Genomic DNA, 26,867 nt, shown 5'->3' on the forward strand with positions numbered 1-26,867 from the left:
ACACCAGCAACTGGTGCCATGGCTTCCACCTAATTCCTCTTTACTAAACATTCAGACATCATGATTTTTTCTGGTCTCACCTTGCAAGAGGCCCAAGGCAGCATAGACTCCAATTCTCATGGCTGTGTTGTGCTGAGTCCCATTTATCACCGGCTCGTTGGTCCAGTCACTGAGCCACACGTTGGCCCCAATAGCAGCGGCATTTTGACAGCAATATAGGAAACAGATCACTAAAGAAATGACAGGGCTGACAGCCTTCACATATTGCCAGAACACTGTCAGCTTCACCTGCAAAATCGCACACCAAAGCTGGTTTGTACAACTTACACAATCAGGAGTTTAGACAGAAGAGAAAAAAATCCTTCATCAGAGGAACTGCTAAGTTCAAAACTGCCCAAACTCTAACATACCACAGAGAACAGTTCACCTGCCTGAGCTCCACATCAGGGAGATGACTTTCAAAACAAGTCAGAAACTTCTCTGAAATACTCTTTTCCTCCATTTTGAGGAATTGTATTTTATTAGTTTTGTGAGGTTTTAGTTTTTAAGACTATACCAGAGGGGAAAAAAAACCCCAAAACCAAACCAAACGAAAAGAGGCTGATCAAATATCAGCAAAGGATGGATAACAAGAACAGAAGCCAAGTTTTTCAGGCAAAAGAAGCAACTTGGCAGGCATATTGAGCTCAGGACTACTTTAAATGGCCTATTTAAGGAAAAGTACTGAATATGCCTCCATTCAGGTGTCTTTATAGCAGCTTAAATGAGGTACCAAATGCTAGTGCACCCCAATAGGAACATAAACAGATGATGCTTGTGGCAAAAAGTAAAGATGCTATCTCTTAGTGCAAAAAGACAAAGGAGCAAAAAGAGAGAGACACAGAAAAAACCTCAGTCTCTAAAAAAGCATTAGAAGGTTTTAATTATAATTTAATTTAATTATAAAAGAACAAGTGTTGTTGATTAGGGACTTTGAAAGCTAAAATAATCCACAGAAACAGTTAATTATAATGTCTGTGCCATGGACCATGTACCTCAGACTAAACAAGACACACTGAGCCTTCTGAAGTGGAGGGAAGGGGCTTTCTTTAACAAAACCTCCCTGCTCCTATTCCATCTGCTGCTCCTTTCTGTCCCCTTCTTTTACTTTTGTATTCCTCTCTTCTCTTTTTTTCCTTCTGTTCTCTTTTTCCCTGTTCCCATTTTACTCCCTGGCCCTGCTCGGGAAGAGTACAGCCCCTTTTGTACCTATAAGCATAAAATGCTCTCCAAGTTGGGGTGGCAGGTATCATTTAGGCAGAACAGATCCGCTGGCACACAGAAGGCAGCTGGCTTGTATAACCCACTGCTGCGGGTCATCAAATAACCAGTGCTGCAGCTGGACTCAACAGCAGCCAGACAGTTTAAAAACCAACAGTGCTGAAAGCTCTGCAATGCAAAGGCAGGGCTGATGGAGTGCAGTGCTATGCGGTATCAGGTGACTGTGGCAGGAGCTGGAAAGGATTTTTTTTTCCTTCTTTTTTTCCTAAGTACATAGCCCTTGCCAGGTGCAGAAATTTCTGCCAAAATCCCAAATTTCAATGATCAGTGGCCACCAGATTAATGCCTAAAGCCTGCAGTCGTGATTTATACAATGAATTTAACAGAACTGGATCAAATGTAAAAATAAAAATGATTTTTTCAAACAGAAAAAAAAATCTTAGAAAAAGGGAGGGGGGAATCAAACCATACCGTTCCTGTTTCAGTGGTTTCAGCCTGAATAAGTTTCTCGTTAGGATTTTTTCTTGGCAGAGGAGGCTCTGCTGACTTCTTTTCAGAGACTCTTCGCTTTGTTGACATTTTGTTGGGACATTCTCCTCCCTCAGAAGATATTACACTAAGTTGCCTAGTTAAAACAAAAGAGTCATTAGGAGAAAAAGGGCATATTGTGGCAGTGCTAAGGCAAGACTGGGATGCAGCACACTGGACTTATTCGCAGCTCTTCTGCTGAGTTCCTATGCCAGCCTCACTCACAACTATGGTCGCTTGTACCACCTCTCTGAATGTTCAGTGATGTTCAGCGATGCCAGAAATACAGTACCTAACAAAGGCTGTGGTAGGGCTTGGGCTCTTTGGTAAAGGCCTTTAGAGGCTTCATCACAAGACAGACATTTCAAAGCTAAGCCCTGACCTTCTCTGTTTTCACATCAACAGTTAGCTGGACAGCATCTATGGGTATGGTTATGAAAACTTTAAAGATTTCCAAGATTCCCAATGGAAAGGCACAATACAAAGGGTTTATTTATCACGCGACTGGTAGCATTTTAGTGTTGTGTGGGTAAATACATACAGTAGTGTTACCTGAGAACCAGAGAGTAGCTTTAAGAAATTGGTTCAGTTTGGATTAAAAAGAGGATTGCAGGAATAGATGTTTGATCTTCTTTGCATGTTCTTTCACATTTATTTTCAAAAGGATACTAAACCAATTTATTTGTCAGAGGAAACTAAGGAAACTAAAGCCCAGACTGAGAAGCAGCATGTGACTAACATCTTTCAGATGTTTCACCCCAGACACAGACTATAAATACATGAACCTCATGTTTACCTAAGAAACTGTTTGCGGACCTCGTTCGTCACTGGTTCGTTATCTGCCAGATCAGTGTGGATGCTGAGGGTGTCTTCAGCTAGCAAGACTTCTTCCTCCTCCAGCACTGCAAGACAAGAACACACCTCAGACTTTTTGCTGAATAAAGCCGAAAGCACAGAAAAAGGTGGCTGTACAAAGCAAGAGTCATGAAAAACAATATCACAGCAGGAAAATCATAGTGCATAAACTCCCCGATAGTTTTACATCCCTTCTCCTAACTAAATTGCGAAGATCTTGTGAGTCAGGTTGGCTGCCAAATGCATTTACATCACATTCCTTTGGTGCATCAGAAATGTTAAGCAAGTGTTGGTTCTAGCTAAATTCACTTATAGGGCATGATCTAGGCTTGATCTTGGGATGGGGGAGTCATGTCAGGAACTACTGCAAGCCTCTGCTGCTGCTAGATGTCATGCATGTTCCTCTCTGCCTGTCTGGAGAGAAGCAGAGCTGGAGTCAGAGAGTGTGGGAACACTGTCACACAGAGGAAACATTTACCAAAATGCTTTAATCTTGTATCATTTTATCAGAATCAAACCAAGCTGGAAAGTAACCCAAGATTAAAACGTAATTTGAACTTTGCTGTATGAAAAAAAACCCCAACATATAAACAGGGAAAAAATATCAGACTCTAGGTAGCCCCTTTGATAGCAAGCCCAGTTTGTTCTCGGCTACTTCTAACTGTAAAATAAATTCCCAATTTCAGAATAATTTCTAACACAAGAATTGCTTTTTTTCTAGGACAAACCACATGAAATTTTGAAACAACTTTGTGAAAACATTTATCAATAATACAGACCTGGCCATAGAGTACAGAAAGGCAAATGCCAGGCTGTCATGAAGAAGCAAGGGACATTTTATACAGAGAAAATATGTAATCTAGTTGACAGAAAAAGACATGTTTTAAGAAAAAGCAATACTGTACTTGTTGGTTCATCCTCTTCGATGTCTTCATCAAGTGCATAATTTCGCAGGAATTCTGCAAAGGCCTTGTTTTGTTTCAGAAGGTCTTGATGAGATCCCATTTCAGAGATTTTGCCATCTACCAGCACAACTATATGGTCTACCTGAGGCAGGAAGCTGATACCATGGGTCACCAGAATTCGGGTCTGGATAGGGAAAAAGAAAAAACCCACATCTCTCAGTTGTCACTGTGGGGATTAACACTGCTCAGCAAGCCAAATACTACCACATTTTTGGGACAGGGAGTGAGTTACCATGTCAAGGTGAAATGACTGTCCTTGTTAGCCGAATTAGCTTGGAAATATGTACATGAACTTACTATGCTTCCTGCTGCATGCTGATGTAACCACAGAGGGAAGTAAACCAACTGAATTTTCATTCCCCATTTCCCTCGTGCTGATTTCTTTGCAGCCCTTCCCTTTTGACGTCTGAGAAGATTGTAACAGGAGTAGAAGGGGAAGCAAAGAGATTGCAATTTGGTTGGATACTGCCAAAGACCTCTGTAAAATCAGTAAGCTGTTACAACTTCCTCACTGCACCACCTCCGAGTAACAAGCAGCAATACTAAGCTGACAACCTTTACAAGTTTCTGCAAATGTCTTCTTTTTGGACATCTCATAGTAGGGGTTTTAAAAGGCAGACCAGATTTCTGCCTCTACATGTTATGACTAGATCACATCGCTTCTGGGCATGCTAAATAGCAGCTCACTGCAGAGTCTGTGCTGTGGGGAAAAAGGTGTCCACATTGCCAATTTAACACAGAAATGCAGGAATGATTCAGCACTCAAGCCTCAGTGGTGAAATAGCTTTCCTGTTACCCACCAGTGCTTCTGAGTTTGTGTACATTTTTAAGAGGATCTAAATGCCAGCTTACTTTTCCTTTAAGTACCCCATCTGGACCAATAACTTTGTCAAAGATGTGCTTCGCAACATGCGAGTCCACAGCAGAAAGAGGATCATCTAATAGGTAAATGTCAGAGTTGCTGTACACCGCACGAGCGAGGCTCACTCGCTGCCTCTGGCCACCCGAGAGGTTGATGCCCTGAAGGGAAAGAGGAGAGAACAAAACATACCATGACTCTGTTCCAACAACAGCTATGACTCTTTATGGCTCTCACCCAGTCAAACACACGGATGCTGAATTGAAACACGAGGCGCTGAAGAGAATAACTCACTCTGAGCCAGAGACAGAACAGAACGCCTCTAAATCTGTTTGTTCGCTGCCAAACTTCCACTCACCCAGCAATCTGGAGACGAAATAAACCTCTTGCTTAATAAGCTCCTAAAGGGAGCTATTAAAACACAAAACTATAAAAAGGAAGACCGTCAACCAGGATGTAAAATGCAAACATTCAAAACAGGGCTGCGGCACCTGGAACATCTTCCACATCTCTCATCTTACATACAAATCCACATATCCACTCCACTTCATGATATTCATCTCAAATTTAGTGGCCTATGAAAAAAAATCTTTGTTGGTAATCACAGATGTGAAAGTTTCTCATTAAAATGAGGTGTTAAGGGATGATCATATCACTTTTTCACTTGACGCACACCATATGTTCCCTCCCTTTTTATCCCTACAGGAGAAGGAAGGACTTTAAGTGTTCTGGACAGATGCACCTTTACAATTGGACAACAAATGGAGGATGCTCTGATCTTCCAGGGCTAGATGTGTAATTTTGCATCACAGTACAAACACATGCTTAAAGTTAGGAATGAGTTTAAGTCCAACTGCCTTTCACAAAACTGCCCCGCATGTTTCAGTGTTGATTGTAGCAGGGATGCCATTGTAAAGATCAAACCAAATCAAGTGCTGACTTTACAGTAATCTCTCTTTAGCTAGACAGAACAGGAATCACCAAGCAGGTCTGACTTGAAAAAAACCAAAACCCTTACCTTTTCTCCAATCTCAGTCTGATCTCCTCCTGGCAGCACTTCCAGGTCAGTTTTTAAAGCACAGGCCTCCAGGACATTTTGGTATTTTTGTTCATTAGGAGCTTGGCCAAACAAAATGTTATCTTTCAGCGTGGCGTTCTGGATCCAGGCTTGTTGAGGCACATAAGCAACAGAACCCTTGAACAAGGAGGGAGAAAGGAAACCTCTGACTTGTAACAAGCAGCAATTCACACTTACAACTCTGATTAAGATCTACAGCACATAGATCTAGCTCCTGTTCGATATACATTCACATTATACATATATGTGTGTTAATTGCTGATGTATAGTTGATAGAATTGGGAAAGTCATTTTATATAAAACACAACAGAACAGGTGTGGGCAAAACCCAAATAAGCATGCAGACAAGCTGGCATAGGAGCAAACAGCAGCTTGATGTGCATTATAAGCAATGGCAGGCATAAGCAGCACATTTCCATACCATTGTTAAATGGCATTGTAAACAACACCAACCTTCACAGCCACTTCTCCTTCCAGCTTTTCCATCTCACCCAGGAGAGCAGACACCAGAGAAGACTTCCCACAGCCAACATGGCCAACAACAGCAACCAAAGCACCACTGGGGACCAACAGATTTATACTGTGGAGGAAACAGGCTGGAAATTAATTAAACATTAGTTTACTAAAGACATTATGGGTCTTTAAACCAGGGCTGAAATACACAGTGACAAATCAGCCTGACCTCAGCCTGACTGGATATAGTAAGCATAGCTTGGTCACTGGTCTTCTCCTACCTTTCTTGTGCACAATCAACTGTAACCAGAACTGTAAGAGCAAATGGAAACACAGCATTAATCCATCTTCTTGGTTGTTAAACCAGTAGGATTGGTAGCAAGCCTTCTAAGACCCTTTGCTGTGTCATATCAGTCCATCAGCAAGTCAAACAGGTTAATAAGCATTTTGAAAGCAGACAATCTTCCAGAAGTCTTTTGGGTTTTGATTTTAGAAGCAAGAGCAATTGTACGAAAGTAGTGAGTGAATACATCCCATCTAAAAATGTTCAAACCACCTTAGTACCGTATTTCCAGTGCTGGCAAATAGAGTTCACAACAAGACAAGAAAACCAAAACTTTCCCAGTTAAAATCCTTTACTGTTTTCCCCATTATGTTCTTAAACGGACTGCTTTAGGTCCTGGTTTTGAAGGTGAACTGATAGGGAAATGACTGATGGACACGGTCTCTTTGCCATCAAAGTGTCTTTCACTAATGAAATCAAGCCAAACTTCTGTTTGCACAGATTCTGATGCAGAACTAGGGCTCTAACTCTTATGCATATTCTTACCAAGCAGGTAGTTGATGTTTTGAACACTGCAAGAGGGTTTTTTGGTTGTTGGTTTTTTTAAAAGAAATATTGAAAGCAGGAAAACTCAAAAGCACTACACGTGTTTTTTTCATTATTCTTTCCCTCTAGTTGAGTTTTGCCTTACTGCTATTTTAGGAAGTCACCAAGTAATTTTTAGGCCCAGGTGGCTAGCAATCTGAGCTGGAGATGCATGGTTCTTTCTGAAATAAACACCAGAACACTGAAGTTAACCTGGCTGCAGATTTGGTTGCCTGAACCAAACTGGCTCCTTTGAACTCTAAGCCTCTTGCTTGCAGGTTATCCATGTATAACCTGTTAAGATAATACACTCAGCACAGCAGCATGAGCTCCTTGGACTAGAATTCTAACAACACTTACCAGGTTTCTGTGATTTTGATCTGACAACAAAACATAACATAAGGAAGTATATGCTTCCAGGCAAATTTTGTTTGTATTCATTCAAACAGGCAAATGAGCAAAACATGCACCCCCATTGCCTGGAAATGGCCCATCTACAGCCACCGGGATGAGTATGCCACAAGACTCTTAAAAGAACAGATCACTGTTCGCATGCCCAAGTCCAAACCCAGACATCTCAACTGTCCTTAAAATCCATCAGATCAATTTGGTCAATTTGTCCAATGCTTCAGCTAAAAAATGTCTATTTAAGAAATTTACGTAGCCTTTCTGTCCTTCAATAGGTAACTATTTTATGTGAGTTGCTGTGGAGTTAAAGCCTTACAGCACTGTTCTGTTAACCTAAATACCATAAACCATGAGGATTAGCTCGACATTTTAAAGGCGGAAGAGATGCACATATGTGATGCGTGAAAACAACCTTTTTCAGAAGTGAGCCTGCAGATATTACTAGACATCTTTCAAACAGACCTCCCAGGCACCAGAAACCAGGAAGCAGGTAGATGTTGTATTGCAATTGCATAAAGGAATCTTACTCTTTCAGAGATGGCTTAAGCTCCTTTCCCCAGCTGAATGTCGCATTTGTTACACTGATGGCATTGCCTGTATGACAAAAACATAACAATAGAGAAGGCAGGAAATGTATTACACAGAACAGTACAGCTGAGAGACTGGCAGACAGAGGAATTATTTATGGGTGTTTCATGTACACTGTGGTTCCCTTTTCTACTGGCATGGGAAGCACAGTCTCATGACTGTGGGTCACAAGACAGGCTTGTTCAGAGTTAAAATAACTGATCACGTCTTAAGCTATAGACTGTTTGCTTACAGACCTATGGAGCTGAAAAGGTGTCCTGCTTCACCCTGCCCCAGTGAGGCTAGTCCCAACATTTGCTGCTCAGAATCACCACGCAAGTGTTAGCACAACTTTACTTAAGAAACCACTTTCAAGTCAGTAGGAGACACTGCATGCTGATGACTTTGATATATCAGATTAAATTTGCCTCTGTGCAACTTTTTGCTTGCCACACTAAAAAGTTACAGATCTGCAGGCTTCCTTTACCTCCTGGTGGGGTGGTGTGTAACAGTAATCGCATGACAGCCACGCAGCCACCCCTTCTCCTCCTCCGTCTACGGCATCACACAAGAGAAGTTTCAAACCACAGTATCACCAAAGTGCATTACATGACAAAACACATTTTTTTGAGACCACCTGGTTTGATCATTTGTTTTGGGATACTGTTTCCAACAGAAGAAATCAAAACTGTTTACAATGTTCCTGAGCGTTTGTGCAGTGCAAAAGGTTTGAACAGGTCTTGCTGGCCCTAGTCAGTGGATGCACTTCATTATTCAATGCTATTAGCAGTACATCGCAGATGCAAACTCAGGCCCAAGAACCCAGCTCAAAGCTCAAAAATATAGCCAGAAACTTCTGTAATTTCCACATAGCCTGAACAACAAACACATACTTTTCAAACCAGCAACTTTTTTTTTTTTAAACCAAGATTATTATTGTTATTTTCATTTTGTTTTTTGTTTTTTTTTTTTCATAACTCAACCAGTCCAAAACAAATACAGGATGTTTGTTATATTAGCATAGTTTAGAAAAATACTGATGGCTTTACCTGGCGCAATCACTTTTGTTTCCACACAATTTGGATCAAGTTCATCATGACTCAGGAACTGCTGAATTCTCTTTAGGGAAACACTTGTCTAAGAAAAGAGCATGGTGTTATTTTATCATTCTTTTAATGGGGACTTAATGCTCTTACTACTGTAAAAGAAAGCATGCAGAATGGCTTAAGCTTTCACCCTACAGGCTTCCTGAACAGTGACTCATTCCTTCCCTGCAATCGGTCTTATGCTGAAATTCAAGCTTTGAACTGTGAAATTTCTCAGACCAAGCTGAGTTCATCTGAGTGAAGCAAAATTCACACAGGCAAGCATACTCAGAAGATGTCACACTTTCCAATACAGGGCAGCCATAGGGAAAAGATATTAGAAAGAAAACCAGCTAACAGGCAGATGCAAGGGATCTCTGCATTCTAGAAATCAGGGACATCTGTGGTTCTTTTTGTTCAACTTGTTCAAAACAACTTATGCACAAGATCATCCTTACCTGTGCAATGTTGCTAATGACTTGTGGAAGCATATTGAGGGGAAACTTTAAGATATTAAACAAGGAGAGGGATACAAAAGCCTTTTCTGCATCCAGGATATTCTTCTCATCCACTGAAACGTATACAGCAAACGTCGTCAATGCTACCTAAAAGCCAGAAAGGGAGTTTACTGCAAGACATATGTAATATTTTGACATTTTAAAAAGCAGTCAAGCCTCACAGGCATCTTTGAAGTAAAAGTATCAACAACAAAATTGGGCAAATTCTCTGTTTCTGACCTTTTCAACATGCTTTGAGAATGACAAGTTGTATGAACAAGTTGATATAAGAAAGGGCATGTGAAATAAAATAACTTTCAGATTACTACTGGATACATTTAGTTGCACTAGGAGATTCAAGAGGTGAACTACAGAACTCAGGTAAATAAAAATGAGAAACAGTTACCTGGCTGCGGTTTGGCTGCATTTCCAACTCCACCCAACCAAATTTTCCCATTGTAAACTGCAGGCTAAGCAAACAAGACTTACTGATCAACAGGGAAGGGAGTAAAATCCAAGTAATTTGCTGGTTTGCTGTATGACAGGGCCCATCCACTGTGGAGGGACCACCCTACGCAGTAAACTAATGGTGAGCAGGAGCAGGAATGTGCATTTAAGGAAGTGCATTAACGTTAAGTAAACATGAAAGAGGCAGGATCTTGAGGCCATTAAGAATATTTCTGCAGGGTTGGGCCTTTGATCTTGAGAACAGTTGGCTAGGAATATTTTTGACAAAGCACTTATCTGCATGTTTTTATTCACCAAAACCAAAACCCTTTCTGCAAAAGGGATCACAGTGCAATGAAGTGGAAAATAGAAGGAAAGGGAAAACTGAGGAAAAAGCATTTCAGAATTGGCAATGTATCATTTGGGCTTTATTTTTTACATTAAATCAATCTTTTTTTAGGTTGTAGAATAATTTAACAACTCCCTCTCCCCCTAAAACAAGCAGCACTGTAACACGAAAGGTAGAAATGAGAGCTTAAGACAAGACGTTGTCCTGACTGACTCAATTAAAATTTTTTTTGCTATTCACAAATATCTCTGAGGTTTCAAATTCTAGTTTCAATTTGTTATGGGAAGTACTTTGAAGTGGTTGGAAATTCTCCCAAGACAGCTATTCCCAGCTTCCACTGGCAGGCTTTATCAAGAAATACTTTAATACCGATTAACAAAAAGGCTCTAGAGAACAGGGAACTTTGCTTCAAAGCATGTGAATAATTTTTTTTAAAAGTATTTACATTTTATTCCTATGTACATTTAGCAAGCAGAAAGCCTCACGCTTATCCTTCAAGGATGTACTTGTACAGCTTAGAAAGTCATGCAAATTCAATTTACCAGGAATGGTGCGCTGATCCATGCAAAGGTGGACAAAGAATTGAGATAGGCAGATTTTTTCAAAACTCGCAGCTCATTCTTTCGTATCTCCAACACTTTTTCTGAAAATGATGGTTCCCAAGCATACAGCTTTAGCACCTTTATGCCACCCAGAATTTCATTCATTAATTTAATGCGGGAGTCTTTATATCGCATTTGTTCCACCTAGGTTATTAGTAAACACAGGAGACAGAGTGTCACATGAATGACTAGAAAAGAGCTTTCAACATGTTGTCTCACAGCTGTGATGGTCCTTGGGCTATTTCTAAAGAGGATGCAAAAGGTAATTAAAGCAAGCCAGACTGTTATCAGTAAACTTATTGTGCAAGTCTATACATCCAAAGAAAATGGCTGAAAAGCAGAGTAGACAAGTTTTCTACTCATCTTCACTGTTAGGGGTTACATTTTCAAAACCACCTTAAAGAAAGATTCAGGCACTTCAGAAAAACACTAGCCTACTTCTTCCTTTGATTTCTTCAGATTTTTTTCCTGATATGCACAGTTGTATTTCTTATGGCATCCCTTGAAGATTGTGGTTACTCCTAGTTTATTTTTTCCCCTATACATTAGAATACAGTGCTTCATTCAGTTACTTTAAAAAAAAAAAAATCCCTGCTCAGCTGTATAGACAAAATGAAAAACTGCATTCACAGACACATGCACACCAAGTTATGCAGCTCTGAGCATCTTATAATGGGCAAGGAGAAAAGGAATGTTAATACTAACATGTCAGTATCCAAGAGATTTAATGGGAAATCTGGATGTCTCTTTAAGGCACATAATAATACCACTCTGTTACTAAGGCTGTGCTTAAATGCCATCATTTATATTCATTTTCCAACTAGTACCTTTGTTACATCAACAGCTTGATTTTTTTTTTTAACCTTCCAAACAGTCACTGATCAGTTGCACAGCACAAGCCACTTACTAGGTTTTACTAGCACAAAGCCAGAGGGCACTATTATATTGTTTTTTTCAGCCTTCCTTGACTAGAGACGACTAAAACTACAAAGAAAGGAATAAAGGATCCTTTTACGTTAAGATAATAATTCAAATTTAGCCCATCTCTGTAGCAGTGAAAGTCAACACTGGCTATTAGCATAAAAAACAAGCTACCATGTTTCAGTTCCCATCTCTGAAAACAGTCATTCACAGCTCAAAGAAGAGCATTTATTTGCCCTTTCTCTAGGCACTCCTAGAAGAAGCTACCAGGTGAAGGGATATGGAGACAAAGAAACTTCTTGCTAATCCCAGAAGCAGGTCCAGCAATATGAACAGTGCCACTGACTCAATGCCACACCTTTCCCTTAATTAGCATTCAATTCACTATGGAAAAAACTATCTGAGAAGATATAGTTATTAAATATTTCAATACAATCTTACTCATAAGTAAATTGGTGCAAATGGCAGCTCATTAATGGCCAAAACAACCACTGCTGCCTGCCTTTCTCATAGCACAGCTGCCAATTCAGATAACATCACCTTCTCTGCTGGTACCTTACCTGGAACGCTCTGGTTTTCATTGCTATTGCAGAGTTAAATGGGATAAGTAAAACCATCACGGCAACTCCTGCCAGCACAGAAGGCCCTAAAGTCTTGAATGAAAGAAAAAAGGTAAGTTGTTGCTACTTGTACCCAAGTGCTACCGTTCCCTATGGTGAGCATTAAAACAACAGTAGGTCATAGAAACAGAAATGAATGTTTTACATAGACAAGTTGAACTCCTCCCAGTGAAGTGTGTTCTAATTTCACAGAACAACTGAGGAGGAGACAGAAAAATATGACCGCATCCACCTTGAATTATTATTATGCTAGTATTGGTGATAGCAGAGCGCTTTGTGATTTACCTGTTAAGTGGTTCCCAGTGGAAGGGGAAAGTTAAGTTTCAACTAATGCAAATACAGAGCTATTGAGCAAATGTAGAAAGGGAACAAATAAGCCACACAGAAGGATTTTTTTCCATTGAATTCTCTCCGACCTAGAGAACTGTAATTACTGAATTAACCCAGTACCCTCAATGTGAGTAAAAGTATACAAACTGCTAGCTACCAGAGTGCAGCTTACCAGCGGAGCAGCAACTCACATAAAACTGCTGCAACTTAATGGCTTTCAAGTCTAAGTCAATATGGTTAAGTTGATGCTAACATTTTATGCAGTAAAACAGATTAATTGCATAGACATTTCAAAGATGAAAGCCAGCGCTCAGAATGAACCTGGAATAAACCAGAAACAACTTCACTGGAGCAAAGGAAAAATTATGGTTATTTCAGGTGCGATTTGTTTCACGTCGACTTGCACAAAACTTCTTTATATGGTGTGATATAATCTTTATACATGGCTTACATTTCCTATGTCTGGGTTTTTTTGTTTGGTTTGGTTTTTAAACCATTTCCCTCAAGCTCTCATTTGCATCAACTACTGCAAACACTGTGATGAGTCCAAGACTGGTCCTATCAAAGCATGGTAGGGACAGAGGAGACACAAAGGCTATCTTTTGCTTCAAATGCCTTCTCTTGCCTACCAGCTGAACACAATAATTAAGAGACTAATTGATCATGTACACCAGTACAAGCTATTTTACTACAAGGCAGAACAGTAAGTTTCTAAAAAAGCAGTGGTGGGTCAAATTAACAAAAAAATAATAAGCTTGCACATCATTTAGACAAATTCTGAAAAAACATGACAATGTCTGTACCTGCCAGAGGAAATACAAAGCTAGAAATATCTGGAGTGGTGCAGACCACAACATGTTCAGGAAAGTCATCAGGTCCATGAAACGTTGGGCATCTACTGACATCAGGTTGACAATTTCTCCAACAGTAGATGAGCGCTTCGCTGAGTTTGTGATGACTAAGGACTGAGAAATAAGAGGGTTTCAGTGGATTCACAATCTTGATATGTATGGAGAAACACAGAGAAGAAATCCTCAATTATTAGCAAAACAAGACACTCCCCAAGAATGTGCGTCTCCAACAAGAATAACATAATTCACACCTACATCAATTCCTAATCTCCAAAGAACAAGACTTCATGAAATGGTTTGCTTGTGAGCACTTCTGTCTCAAGCAGTATGTAGCATTCCGAAGAAAACCTAGTTGCATCTTATCGACTCATAGCACAAACACGCTATTCTCCTGGATCCCTTTTCCAAATATTTAAAGTGAACCAATGATACCAAGTGAGCCTGTGATACATCTGGTGACCTACCAGTACACCCACATTAAGTTGCTGATCGCTAGAAAATTCTGTAAAGTATGATAGAGGTACTCCTAAAAACTCAACAAAACCCCAATCTTTTCTGTTCCAAGAGGCTATTCTCCAATATGCCTGTTCTTCCAAGAGTATTTGAGAACTAAGACCACTTGCTTGACTATACAGTGGTGTTCCAACCCACGAAATACTTCCAGTCTTACCTTTCGGTATATCACTCCAGTGATCCCAGTTCTCAGCCTCATCCCAGTAACAAAGCAGTACTGGAAATGCTGGTGAAGTATGAGTGTCTGCAGCACAGCACAGATAAACATCAAAGCCGCAATCAAAAATCCCCACCAGGCTGGGGCATCTTTGTTCTTAATGAAGCTGATTAATACACTGTTTTTCAGAAGATTAGGGAAGGAAAAGGAAAAAGAAACAAAAATAAAAAACATGCAGCAAGTTTAATGGGACATAACACAGCTTCTCTCAACTATGGTGTCCTCCCACATCCTCTCTTTAACCACAAAAAGTAAACAGCTCTCCAGGATGCAAGCTGAGTTACGATTTCAGTCAAACAACATTGCAAAGATCCAACAGCAAAACATTAGACTTTGCCAGTGAGAAAGTCCATTTGCAAATGAGCCTGTAGAAAATGAAACATGATGAGAAACTCCAGGTTTCCCCCAAGATCCAGCATTTAAACACATGGCTCACTGTCTGAGCTCTTCTGGGCAGCCCTCCAGGGCAAGAGGTGAATGACAGGACGCAGTAGGACAGTGCAGTAAAGCAGGAGAAACCAGCTTCTCTCCCAAACCCCTTTCAAGCAGCCTGAGTGCTTCTGCCTGGGGTGTTTTCCCACAAAAAAGCTAGATTAAAAGACATCCTCCTGGATGGATGCATAAGAGTTCTTCACTCCTACTTTTTCAGGAAAATGGTAGTACCATTAAACTGGCTATACTATCTTTTATTAATAAGCCATTTCTTACTACACACAGCTGCTCTCCCTGCAAGACCTGCACACTGGCATATAGCAAATAAGCAGAACAACTTCTGGCAACATCCAGTGTTCTCAAAAATCACATTTGTGATTTCAGCCTACTGACCAGAGTATTGAATTGTTAAAATACAGAAGGAACAGAGATTTGGCTCCATGGTTCAAATAATCAGCAGGGGGAAAATACACCAGGAAACTACAAATCAGGCCCCAGAGCCTTGTGTTAGAAGCATGAGGTTGCTCCATCTCTCTTCTTCCAGTCCAGAGAGATCTTCCTTCTGCACTGCACCAGTCAGTCATGCTGTAAGTGGACAGCTTCAGGAAAATCTCTTCCTTGTAGTCCCAGCAAGGGATTCAGCAGTCTTTTTAGAAACATAAAACTATCTTACATGCAATCTGCCAGACAGCCATGGCTTTTTCATTTTCTCTTACCACTAGCAGTGCACTTTCCAAGACTGCAGGAATTCAGACTTGAAATTCCCCATCACATGCCTTGCGATATCACTGACAACATATCCAGGAATCTATGCAAATTTGAGAAATTCCCAGAATAGATTATACTTAATGTGTTCTCACAAGGAAGCCAGCTGCCTCCTCTTCACTAGGGACTCTGGAAGAAGACAGACTGTAAGCTATTAAATGTCACCATATTGGGTCGGACCCTCTTTTTAGCAAACTTCTGGCTATGTCACAAACCACCTACAGAACAACATGGGCTAAGGAGAATCTCCATCCTTTATTGGATGCGGGACGAGACGTAGTGACAAAGGATGAGGAAAAGACTGAGGTACATAATGCCTTCTTTGCCTCAGTCTTTAACAGTAAGACTAGTTGTTCTCCAGGTACCCAGCCCCCTGAGCTGGAAGACAGGGACAGGGAGCAGAATGAAGCTCCCATAATCCAAGGGGAAATGGTTAGCGACCTGCCACACCACTTAGACACACACAAGTCTATGGGGCCAGGTGGGATCCACCTCAGGGTACCGAGGGAGCTGGTAGTAGTGCTCACCAAGCCACTTTCCATCAGATATCAGCAGTCCCGGCTAACTGGGGAAGTCCCAGTTGACTGGAAGTTAGCAAATGTGACAACCATCTACAAGAAGGTCTGGAAGGAGGATCTGGGGAACTACAGGCCCGTCAGTGTGACCTTGGTGCCGGGGAAGGTTATGGAGCAGATCATCATGAGTGCCATCATGCAGCAACGTACAGGACAACCAGCTGGCCAGGCCCGGTCAGCGTGGGTTTCATGTACCTGAAAGGCAGGTCCTGCTTGACTAACCTGATCTCCTTCTACGACAAGGTGACCCGCTTAGTTGGAGGAGGGAAAGGTTGTGGATGTCGTCTACCTAGAGTGTGCCCTCAGTAAGTCTGCAGATGACACCAAGTTGGGAGGGAGGGTTGATCTGCTGGGGGGTAGGAAGGCTCTCCAGAGGGATCTGGACAGGCTGGGTTGATGGGCCAAGGCCAGCTGTATGAGGTTCAACAAGCCAAGTGCCAGGTCCTGCACTTCGGTCACAACAACCCCATGCAGCGCTACAGGCTTGAGGAAGAGGGGCTGGAACGCTGTCCAGCAGAAAAGGACCTGGGGGTGTTGGTCGACAGCCGGCTGAATATGAGCCAGCAGCGTGCCCAGGTGGCCAATAACATCCTGGCTCATATCAGAAAGCGGCTGAGTGACCATCCCTGGAGGTATTTAAAAGAAGTGTAGATGTGGCACTTAGGGACATGGTTTAGTGGCGGACTTCACAGTGCTAGGGTAATGGCTGGACTCAATGATCTTAAAAGTCTTTTCCAACCTAAACAATTCTATGATTCTATTTCATGATTCTACGATCTCAGAACACAGCTCCACACCGATGTTATTTTAAGAGATGCTTATATAGGAGCAAAGCCCTCTCTTCTCCCCTTCCCCACATCCACCTGTGGCCTCCATCCAAACTCCATTCCTCTCATGGATTAACAGCACTGTGTGCTTTTCCATTGATTTAGAAATAAAAAACAATTGTTTGATAGACATGCTGGTATTTCCACTGTTACTTTCTTCTTAGGTAATGATTATCTCGTGAAATTCTCACTTTAAGAATAATACTAACAGAGAAAAAAATGTGGGAATCGTGCAAATTCCTTTATGGATCAGGCTGAGCAACTGGTGCCCCTGGAGATGGGACGTACAGGTGTTCCTCTTTTTTTTTTTTTTTTTTTTTAATAGAACCATAATTCTCTTTCACTTGGCAATTTACTGCAACTGTGCCTCACATTCTCATTACCGTGCACAACTAAGAACACATGAACTCATCTAAATGGTCCAAAATCTTTCCCAGATGACAGCGGCATGGTCAAAGCACCACATAACTTGAGCATCATGCTTCATTTGTATATCAAGTCATGCTGCAGCTGCAGCCACCACCAACGCATGTGGGTATCAGATGTGCAGAGACTACTGGATCCAGCAAGCAGTGCTTCGCTTTGATTTCACAAATAATCCTTTAGAAATGGGGACAAATTGCTTTGGACTGCTGCATGAAGCAACAGGTAATTTGTAATTCAAGGCTGTGTATTGGTGATGGGTGATTTACGAATCTTGCATTTCAGTGAAGCTTGCCCAATTTACAGCTTAGTCCACAAAAAAGAACTCCTGTCTTATGGCATTTCGGTGGGAAGGTGAGGGAGCATACACATGCAGCACTGTGAGGGAAACTAGATATGCATTTCAAAAATAAATACTTCGTGCCAAAGCCAAGCCTCCACAGGGACTGCACAGAGAAACTACTCACACAGTAAACCAACCTTAACAGCTGTGGGTTGACGAAAGAAAGTAGGTCTTGTATCAGCTTGAAGAACGAGCCGATTAAGAAATATGGCCCAAAGGTCCTCAACAAAGCTTTGAGAAAGGAAGGCTTTCTATTGTGCTTTTTGTCTCTGATTAGAACTTCTGCTTCCTCTGGACCATCACCAACATGATTCAGCACATGGTTAGATTTCTTCATATATGTCACATCTTCTTTCCTAGGGGAATGAAACAAGCAATTAGAGACAACTGACAAGAATGTCATTGCCCTATGTACAGCACTGCAGTAACATCTAAAAGTCTGCTCCCTTCTTTGCTCTGCTACTGGTCAACAGCAAGACTTTCAACAAGATCTAGACGTGCTCAGGGATAGGCCACTCTTGTGTAATGAGTCTCTTTTCTTTTTCTGTAGTACTTATGAGGTGTACTCCATAGGCCAGAAAATCAGTCACCATGGGATGAGAACATGGGTCAAAGGAGTAGGAGATGAAGGCATGACTTCCTTTGGCGGAGGACAGAGTTGATCTTGAATCGCCAATTTCTTATAAAGGAATTCTCTAACAGTTGCTAGTTACATACCACAAAAGGCACCCTCACCTAGTCCTTCTGAGGCTGTATTTGTTGTTGTTCAATTAGTAGCTGTACTAAACCTTTAGCCTTATCTGATCACACAGTTGCTTCCAGAGTAGTCTGAATCCCTCCAGGGAGACAGGCATTGAATCACATGCCAAGCTAAGAGAGGAAGCAGGCACAGCCCTCTCAAAATACGATTTTGCATTCCTGGAAACTTGAAAGAGCACAAACCACAGCACCTCCAAAGCTAAGCCATCTCTGAGATCTGGGCTGCAGCTGTCCGAGGTTCTTCCAGGACAGAAACTTTGGGTTTAGGTGCCTAAATTTTACTTAGAAGACATCGTAAGCATTTAAATGCTGTTTCGCTGCATCCCTTTCTTACTTTGTCCTTTTCTTTCTCCACCTGCAAAATAAGCCAATGAAAGTGATCTCTTCTGCAAAGCTCTTTGAGACTGACTGATGAAAACTGGACCCAACAGGTCCACACTGCTCTCCAGGGCTCTAGGTGGGTTTTCTGGAAGCAGCTCTGGGTGCCTGACTTCTGTTGCCTATCAATAAGGAGGGGGTGCTCTGGGAAATTATTTCCTCCATGAACTTCTGTCAAAGAGCAGCCTGGCAGCTTTTCTACCAGCAAATACTGAACTGCTGTTGTTTCTTGGGGGCTATGGGACCTAGAGAACAATTTCCTGAAAGTCAGCGAGGAAGGTTAAGTCCAAGTGGAGCAGGGAGAAGGAAATTAGAGTCTGGGGCACATAAGCCTTATAAGAAGGGACAGATGGAAGAGAGACCCTAGGAACAGTGAAGACTTACATGAAGGCATTTGAAAAATAACTTAAAAGTACTACCAAGTGAGGTTGGATTTATGGATTCTTCATAAAGAGTGTGCAGATTTTTTGGAGCTGGCTGGCTGTAGAGTCAAATAATTCCAACAGCTTGTAAGCATTCAAAATGATCACTGTGGCTAACAGCCCACAGGTAGAAACTTGTTCACATCCTTTCAAACAAAGGCATGTGGAAATCCCAATTTCTTCGCAATAAAGTTTGAGGGCAGGAGGAGAACCTAAACCAGACTTTTTTTTTTCCCCAGACAAGAACAGTGTTGTTTTTGTCCTTCCAGACCAAACCTGGAGAGTTTATGAGCAAAGCTTTATTTTTCTGGCAACCAAGCTGTTAAACTCATTGAAGGATTTGAAGAAACAAGACTACTTGCCCCTGGCTTTGTGCTGTTAAAAATGTTTATTACAGTGACCTAACAGCAATGCCATAGTTCTGTTGCAGCAAAAAATCCCAAAGGGAGAAAATGCACATCTAGTGTTTACTACGGGTAGCTAGGTGAGGTCAGGTTTTCAGCAGTGTGTGGGACTGCTCACACCCAGTTTTTTTATCAAAGCAAAAAGCATGTGCCTGGTTTCCATTATTTATAGCAGGGGAGATAATAGATGCTGATTATCTCATGGGAAAACACATAGCTTGCTTAATAGTGATGACAAGGCCCTGCATCTTCAATTTGTCTTCATAAGCACAGTCACAGAAGCTAACTAAAAATGAGGCAAAATAGATTCCAGCTCTCTCTTCTCCATCTAGCACAGCTCTTTCTCAGAAGCGACTGCACTTACCAGTAAAGTGAGCGAGCAGAGACTTCAGCCATACATGCAAAGAGAGCAAAAGCAGAGGAAAAATACTCTTTGCATGCATTATTATCTATGATAACAACTTAAATACACACTGATCTCCCTGTAACTCATTAGTAGAAAATGAATTATGAGCAATTATTAAACAGTATTTCACAAGACAGTTGTGAAGCAAAATGTAAAAAAGGTTTTGTAGGCTTAGGAACAATAGAAATATGATAGTCATTACAATAAAACAAGTTTAAAGCTTGAGCTATGCCAGAGTTGCAGCTGATTGAGTTTTTAAAAATAAATTACTACTGTGTACACTGGAAGTTATTTTCCATGACACTTTCAACACATGTACAACTTGACACAGCATTTTTAATGTCATAAAAGCTTGCTCAGAGCAGATTTAATGAGAAGAGATAAAAAAAACCCAAACCTATTTACAACAGCTCCCAAGCAAATACCACTAGTGTTATTTGGCATGAAATAATTGAGAATACCTACTTATAATTGAAGAATAAGCAGAGCCACGGAGCTTTTAGAGTTATGTGAAACCCAGCAATCTGGAGTACAGTGATTTGCTTTGTTTTTGCTCTTTTCCCCACCTTAGAATCATTAATATAGTCACCACAAAATTTTACCTGAGCTAAATACAAGCCAGAATTTATGGTTAAATTCATTGCCAACTGGCCCCAGTTTGTATGAATAATTTCCAAAATGCAATGAATCCCATGACAAAACTCCAGGCATGGTTTCTGGTTTCCTAGCAAAAGTTTTCCTGGACCCTAGGCATTTCTGCACAATGGCTGTGCTCTTACTATATAAAAGCCTGAGGGAGTAAGATTTATGTCTGTGCAGCAAAAGACCAGAACCCAGACAATGCACATTATTCCACATTGTAAAAATAGAGACATTAAGAAACAAAAAAAACCCAAAGTAAAACACAGCACACACAGAGCACTAGTGGACAAGCTGCTGGTGTTAGTGCTGGAAACCTTTCAAATTTTAGCTGTGAAGTGCAACTCTCCACATCATGATCACCCTTGCCAAGAACCTTACAAGTCTCTCCTAATATTATCACATAATAGGGTCTTTCCAATTTGGCAAGGATATGCACAGAAGAGAACAGAGGAAAGCCTCCACATGGAGGAGAAATCTCCACAATGAAAGGAAATGGAAGTGCAGGCCTCCTCCTTATTGACATTTTTCATTTGAAACACACTATTATCACATCTATTTGTTTGAAAACATTTTGGACATTAACCAGTGGGAGAAGGAAACACAGTTGTACAATAGATAATTTCTTAAGATTAGATTAGGACAGAACATGCAATAAAAAGGATATCCTCTCCAGCATGGATGTAACTATATGAACGTTCTGAACCTCATCCCATTTCCATCAGAGACTATGGGAATTTTGCTGCTAACTTTCTAGGCAACAGGAGTAGGGTCTCAGCTCTTAAAGTGGGATACCTCTTCCCCTCCCGCCTTTCATGTGTCTTGAGTTTCGTATCTTTACTGCTAGAAAATGAAGACTTGCTCACTGCTAAGAGCCTTAAGGCTAAAAATAGTGTCAGGCCAAAAAAATCACGATGGGGATGATGAGGAATTCCTTTTGGTTTATGGTGCCTAGAAGTTGTGCTCTAACATGCCTAGGAGGGAGGCAATTATGGGGCTAGACATCTACCAGCTCAGTGATGAAAGTTGTTCATTTTCTACAATCCAACCAACTCAATCCCTTCTGCTTACGCATCTTCAGCCCTTCTCCACTTGGTAAATGGCACTGCCTGCTCGTGTAGATTTTAAGCACCTAGTTAAAAAGCATGTACGTAGTACACAAGCCCCAAAGGGCTCCTGTTTGCCTCTGCCTAGACATATTAAGTAAGCAAATTAGACGGTTAATATTAATGAAGAGCACATAGTTTGAAGAGGTAGGTGCCTTTTTAGTTGGCTCATTTTCAGGGATGAGTAGCTTATTAATGTTGAAAGGACTCGGATCAATCTCTGTTTGCAGACTTATTCCAGGACAATATACTTACTGTTTGCACTCTGCTTTTTCTTTGTCCCACTCTTTACTTAGTTGCTGCACAATAATTTTTGAAGTATCATCTTCATTCAGCGACCACAAATCTTTATCTTCAAGGGGCCTTTTGTAACCAAGAATTGCCATGCTGCACATATGGAGAAAACCAGTTCAGTTCAGTTTGGCTAACAGTACTTAAAGCACTGCTTGTAACTCTGGGACTATTAAGCTAACAAAAGTAAGAAGATACATCTCCACAGAAAGGGTGATAATTATACCTCCATCTCCCTCTGTTTCTTATATTGATGTTTGCAATTAAGGAAAGGACATTACATAGTTTTGATTACATGTGTTTTATTGAAAGAATCACTTCAGGAAAAAAAGGACAATAAAAACCAACTACCAGAAGCATTTGAATGAAACTGTGGTGTTAAATGAAAACAGTGGAGCTTTAGAAGTGAAAATAACTAAGTCTATCTAGAATAACTGTCAGAGGTGAACAAAATGCAGAAGTGAAGCACACGTGAGTTAAAGAAAAAAACAGATTTCTCTGAAAACTACAGTTCCTCAACTGTAAGAGGAATTTTGTCAAGGGATACAAACATCTACTTGCCAAGACTCTTGATGGGAAAGCTGAACATTCAAAACTCTGGAAGTTTAGAAAGATCTCACACTCTCACTAGAAAGAAGTTTATAGGGCTGTTGCCAGGACAATGAAGTTACGTGGATGTAAGAATGAAGATCTCAACACCCTCAACCACTATGGAAAAAATGGGTCTTAACTTGACCTCTGACAGCTGTTCCACTTCTTTATCATGGAGTAGTAGTAAGCCCAATCTCAAATTTGCATCTTTAATACACATGCCTTTTGACAGCAGCATCAGTGGTAATCATTTGTATATAGAACCCAGTTTACTTTCCCTCTTGCATAGAAAATGTCCTTATAAAAAAATCATTGACCCATGAACCCCAACAGGAAACAAAATGCATCCTCAGATGGGTGAAAGGTTGGCACGATTAATCTTGTGGAACACAGTCTTACATCTTGATTTAGGTTATACTCCAGCACACGATAAGTACAACCACTGTATACTCTATTAGTCATGCCACAATTGTTGCCACTGCTCTTCAGAGAAGAAATATGGGCAGTATGAGCACTCTGAAAGTGGTTCGTAAAAACAAAAATTCTAGAAGTGCTGACACCATTGTGGATGAAAGAGTATCCAACATCAACTACTTAGAGAGGAAAAATCTCTGCATTGCTAACTCTGTACAACATGTGTCACAGGTAGAGTTTGGGGTTGTCAGTTGTCCAACAGCTTGAAAAGAGAAGCTCACCTTGTAAACCACCAAAATGTCAATCTTGACAGGAAGCCTGAAGTTAACTCTGGACATGGATTCTATAGTAAAGTTATGGGGGGAAAAAAACCAAAAGAAAGCAGGACATTTACCATTACTTTAATAAGACAACAGTCAATTTTCCTTATTTTGGGTATATTACTTGTATGTACCTACATCCTAATGAGATATAAAATTGATTTCTTTCATTTCCCATGTCATGTAGAACTCCTTTTATCTTTAAAAATTGCTTCATATACTGCCTTTAAATCACACTTATATGAAGTTAAATGTCATTTTATAGTTTCTGAAATGTTCATTTTAAGAAATTAGCTCGACTTCTCTCTCAGCTCGGTTCAAACATAAATCCAATTATAGAGACCATTTTATGAATTGGAGAAGAAATTTAATCTGTGACACCACTAATATCTTCCGTTATTAATGTTTTTCCATATCTATTCTCAACACATATAGAACTCATTTATTAAGGCAACCCTTGTAGACTTTAGCTAACTCTAAATTAATGTTAAGCAAGTAGACCACCACCTCCACAAAATCTACTCTTGAAATAATAATTAATATTACACTTTAATGTTCAGAAATGTAATTTCAACTGCTGTGAAGCAGCAAGTAGAGCTGCTTTCACTACATAGCTTCCAGTCATTACTGATGGCACAAATAATGGAAAAAGGCTTCAAAACCCCAATATTACTTTCCACACCCAGTGTTTCATAAGCGTTTCACCAACTACTGCAATCTCAGTGACAATACAAAGGCGTTTTCAATGACAAGTATTCTCAGTGGAACTTTCAAAGCATGATATAGTCTGTAAAATGTAAATAAAGAAAAGTAAAAATACTTACAGGATCTGTATTAACAGGGGAAAAAAATGGAGGCTTTTCTTTAAAGCATGAAAGGATCAACTCAATGATTATCAAAGCAAAGTAGATGTAAAACGTGGTAAACCTGAACCTTTCATTTACATGGCCCTAGAGGGAAAAAGAAACATAGTAATAATTGTTTTCATTGTACTTCCCACCCCCCCAACTATCTCTCTCTCTCTCTCTCTGACTTTTTCACAGCTTCTTTTGGCAATTCCTTTCTTCCTCTAGAGTTGAATACTGCAAAGTAGTTGCTAGCAGGAATTATCTTACAGAAGTATGCATGTACTCTGTAAAGTGCCTAAGAACATGCTTATCTCCAAGCTTTTCATTAAATTACGTCAAGTTCAAAGTGTTTATACATCTTCACTGCATGCAGACACCCTCTAAAATCAGAGCTACATGACATCCTTTTAAATTACCTCCAGGGGTTCTTGCAAGATCATGTCTTAAGTGTAGGAACTGTCAACCCAGATCAGGGAACATACATTTACTTTAGTATCTTGTCACTGACAAGCAGTCATCATTAAATACTTTCAGAAGAAGCTGCAAAAAAACACTGTATTGCATAATAACAGTTCCATCTGCTCTAGACATATCTCCTTTCCTACTTATATGAGTCCGCAGTTGATTTAAAACTTCTTCCTGTGAGGGTATGTCCCTTATACAGCTCTTTCATACCCTAATGTAGCTGTGAATGCTCTCATTGTTCACTTAAAATGTTTAAACCTTAAGTGCAAGAGAAAGAATATTTGGTCCTTGGCAGTTGCAAGAACAGGAGAAAAGCTACCCATACCCATTCTAAGGCTCTGCACCCATAATTTTAAGTTGATTAAGGATTCAAACATTGATAGTCCAACATTTGTACTTATTCACCACTACTACAGTTTGAAAATTGACTTTAAGTGGTATTTGAAAGGGTCTCACCAAGATTGCAGCTATTTTCTGAAGAAGTTCTGCATAGACTGCCATTTAAGGTTGAATTCAAGCTCTGCTGGAATATTTACAGCAGCCTGCTATAGCAAGATCCTTGCTAAAAGGATAATGCTGCTGACAGTTACAAAAAAGTAAGTACAAAAAAAAAAAGAAATCACCAAACAGAATCAACACTGATTTCACTGAGGAGAAGCAATCACCTTAATGTTTTTCAAATACTCCTTTTCCTTCTAGCCTTTGATGATCTAATCACTGAAGCAATCTGCTGTGCCCTACTTAGTGAAATTTGTTTCTGTGGAAAACATAACAACTTTCTTACTGTGGGAGAACCTGCTATGTTTTCAAACAGGAATCGTAACAGCCCAGGTTTCGTTCCCCGCCCTCCAACTTTCTGTTCTCTATTTAAAGCCACAGTTGGAATCAAAATGCTGTCCTCAGCACATCAGGCACTGACAAAAGAAAGGCTATGGAGCTGTACCATGTGGCCAAGCTGCCTAAGCAAAAAAGGGAACATCACATATTAGAACGCATCATCTCTGATTACTACCCATCCCTATTTAAGCATGGCAGGGGAAGGGGGCTGCAAAAGGGGAAAAAAAAAAAAAAAGTCTGTTCTAATATATATACAGTATTGGTACAGCCCTCTCATGTCTATCAGGTTTCCAGTATAGCCTCGGGCTAAGCAAAATACGCTTTTTGACATTGCGTGAGAAATCCCAGTTCCCTTCAAGTTATACAAGTCTGAGTCAAGGCAACGGAACCAAACTTTTCTTTCTCCCTGGCAAAAGCTGGGCTCAGATTTGATTCCAAACTCGGTGATTCATTCCCTTCACAGAGATGTTAATGCTACATTTCCTGTTCTCCAAGTGCTAACAAGGATGGCATGTTACCTGTGCTGTTGTAGTCATGATCTTAGACCGGAAAGGCCCCACGGCACAGAGCACAGACAAAAACCAGAAGATAATGAGCACTCCAGAGGACTGAACTCCTCTCAGCCTTTCGTATTGAATAAGCAGTGTAGCTAACAGCTGTAAAAGTAAATACAGAAACACGTGAACACAATCCCATCCCACTGCTCCTCTTATTCACGGTCTCATTGGCAGATATTACAGTCATCGTTGACAACAGGACCTCTTTGAAATAAGGCCCCATCATAACTTCACAGAAGTCAATGGCAAAACCTCCTCTATCTAAGGAAAGCAGCAAATAACTTTATGAAATAATTTGGGTTTACTGTTTTCAAAGCCTCATCTCCAGAATTCAATTTTTAAACCAGATTTTGTACCTAGGACTAGGCACAATTAAATATTAGCTACAAAGATTCTAAACAAGTGTAAGAGTTGTCATTTCTCCAGTCCAGATGGACAATCATGACTTGTCTAGAGAATGGTATTTTTAAAAAAATATAACCATGGGAATTAAAAACTTAATGGGCAAATTTTACTGCTTCATTTTTCATACAACAGCCACAAGCCTGTTTGTCATCCTAGGCAAAGCAAATTTGGTTTCTGTTTAACACAGGAACAACCACCAGATAAGAGACACAGTTTTACAAAGTCCAATACAGTACTGAAAAATGCACAAGACATGCTGTTTCATATATCCCGGCTTAGGCAAAGTCATATCCAAATTCTCTCCACACCTGGATCACAAGCTTGGAGAAATAGATGAGAGCAAGGTGGGAGGCAGAACAATCGCTCCATTATAAAGATTTTAATTTA

At 40.4% G+C, this 26,867-nt stretch overlaps 1 protein-coding gene across 4 annotated transcripts in view; it reads right to left on the bottom strand.

The window, feature by feature from the left end:
- Nucleotides 1-26,867, bottom strand: part of ABCC3 (ATP binding cassette subfamily C member 3) — a 51,767-nt gene that overhangs the window by 8,593 nt on the left and 16,307 nt on the right. For 2 of the 4 annotated variants that reach the window (XR_012652689.1, XM_075044448.1), the window contains exons 4-22: nt 26,037-26,174; nt 24,193-24,318; nt 23,330-23,391; nt 22,008-22,139; nt 17,776-17,994; nt 14,214-14,391; nt 13,496-13,657; nt 12,303-12,395; nt 10,762-10,965; nt 9,385-9,531; nt 8,891-8,978; nt 7,802-7,868; nt 5,999-6,125; nt 5,486-5,662; nt 4,461-4,628; nt 3,549-3,732; nt 2,585-2,690; nt 1,732-1,885; nt 81-288 (exon numbers count right to left, since the gene is read on the bottom strand). Coding sequence is in view for 2 of the 4 variants with exons in the window: in XM_075044448.1 (XP_074900549.1) it covers nt 81-288; nt 1,732-1,885; nt 2,585-2,690; nt 3,549-3,732; nt 4,461-4,628; nt 5,486-5,662; nt 5,999-6,125; nt 7,802-7,868; nt 8,891-8,978; nt 9,385-9,531; nt 10,762-10,965; nt 12,303-12,395; nt 13,496-13,657; nt 14,214-14,391; nt 17,776-17,994; nt 22,008-22,139; nt 23,330-23,391; nt 24,193-24,318; nt 26,037-26,174 (2,740 nt within the window). In the remaining 2 variants the exon portion in view is untranslated. Of the gene's footprint in view, nt 1-80; nt 289-1,731; nt 1,886-2,584; nt 2,691-3,548; nt 3,733-4,460; nt 4,629-5,485; nt 5,663-5,998; nt 6,142-7,801; nt 7,869-8,890; nt 8,979-9,384; nt 9,532-10,761; nt 10,966-12,302; nt 12,396-13,495; nt 13,658-14,213; nt 14,392-17,775; nt 17,995-22,007; nt 22,140-23,329; nt 23,392-24,192; nt 24,319-26,036; nt 26,175-26,867 lie in introns of those variants that run through there. The other 2 variants (XM_075044449.1, XR_012652690.1) reach the window with 2 other exon arrangements.

Source organism: Buteo buteo, chromosome 13, assembly GCF_964188355.1.
Source record: "Buteo buteo chromosome 13, bButBut1.hap1.1, whole genome shotgun sequence".
NCBI classification, from domain to species: domain Eukaryota; kingdom Metazoa; phylum Chordata; class Aves; order Accipitriformes; family Accipitridae; genus Buteo; species Buteo buteo.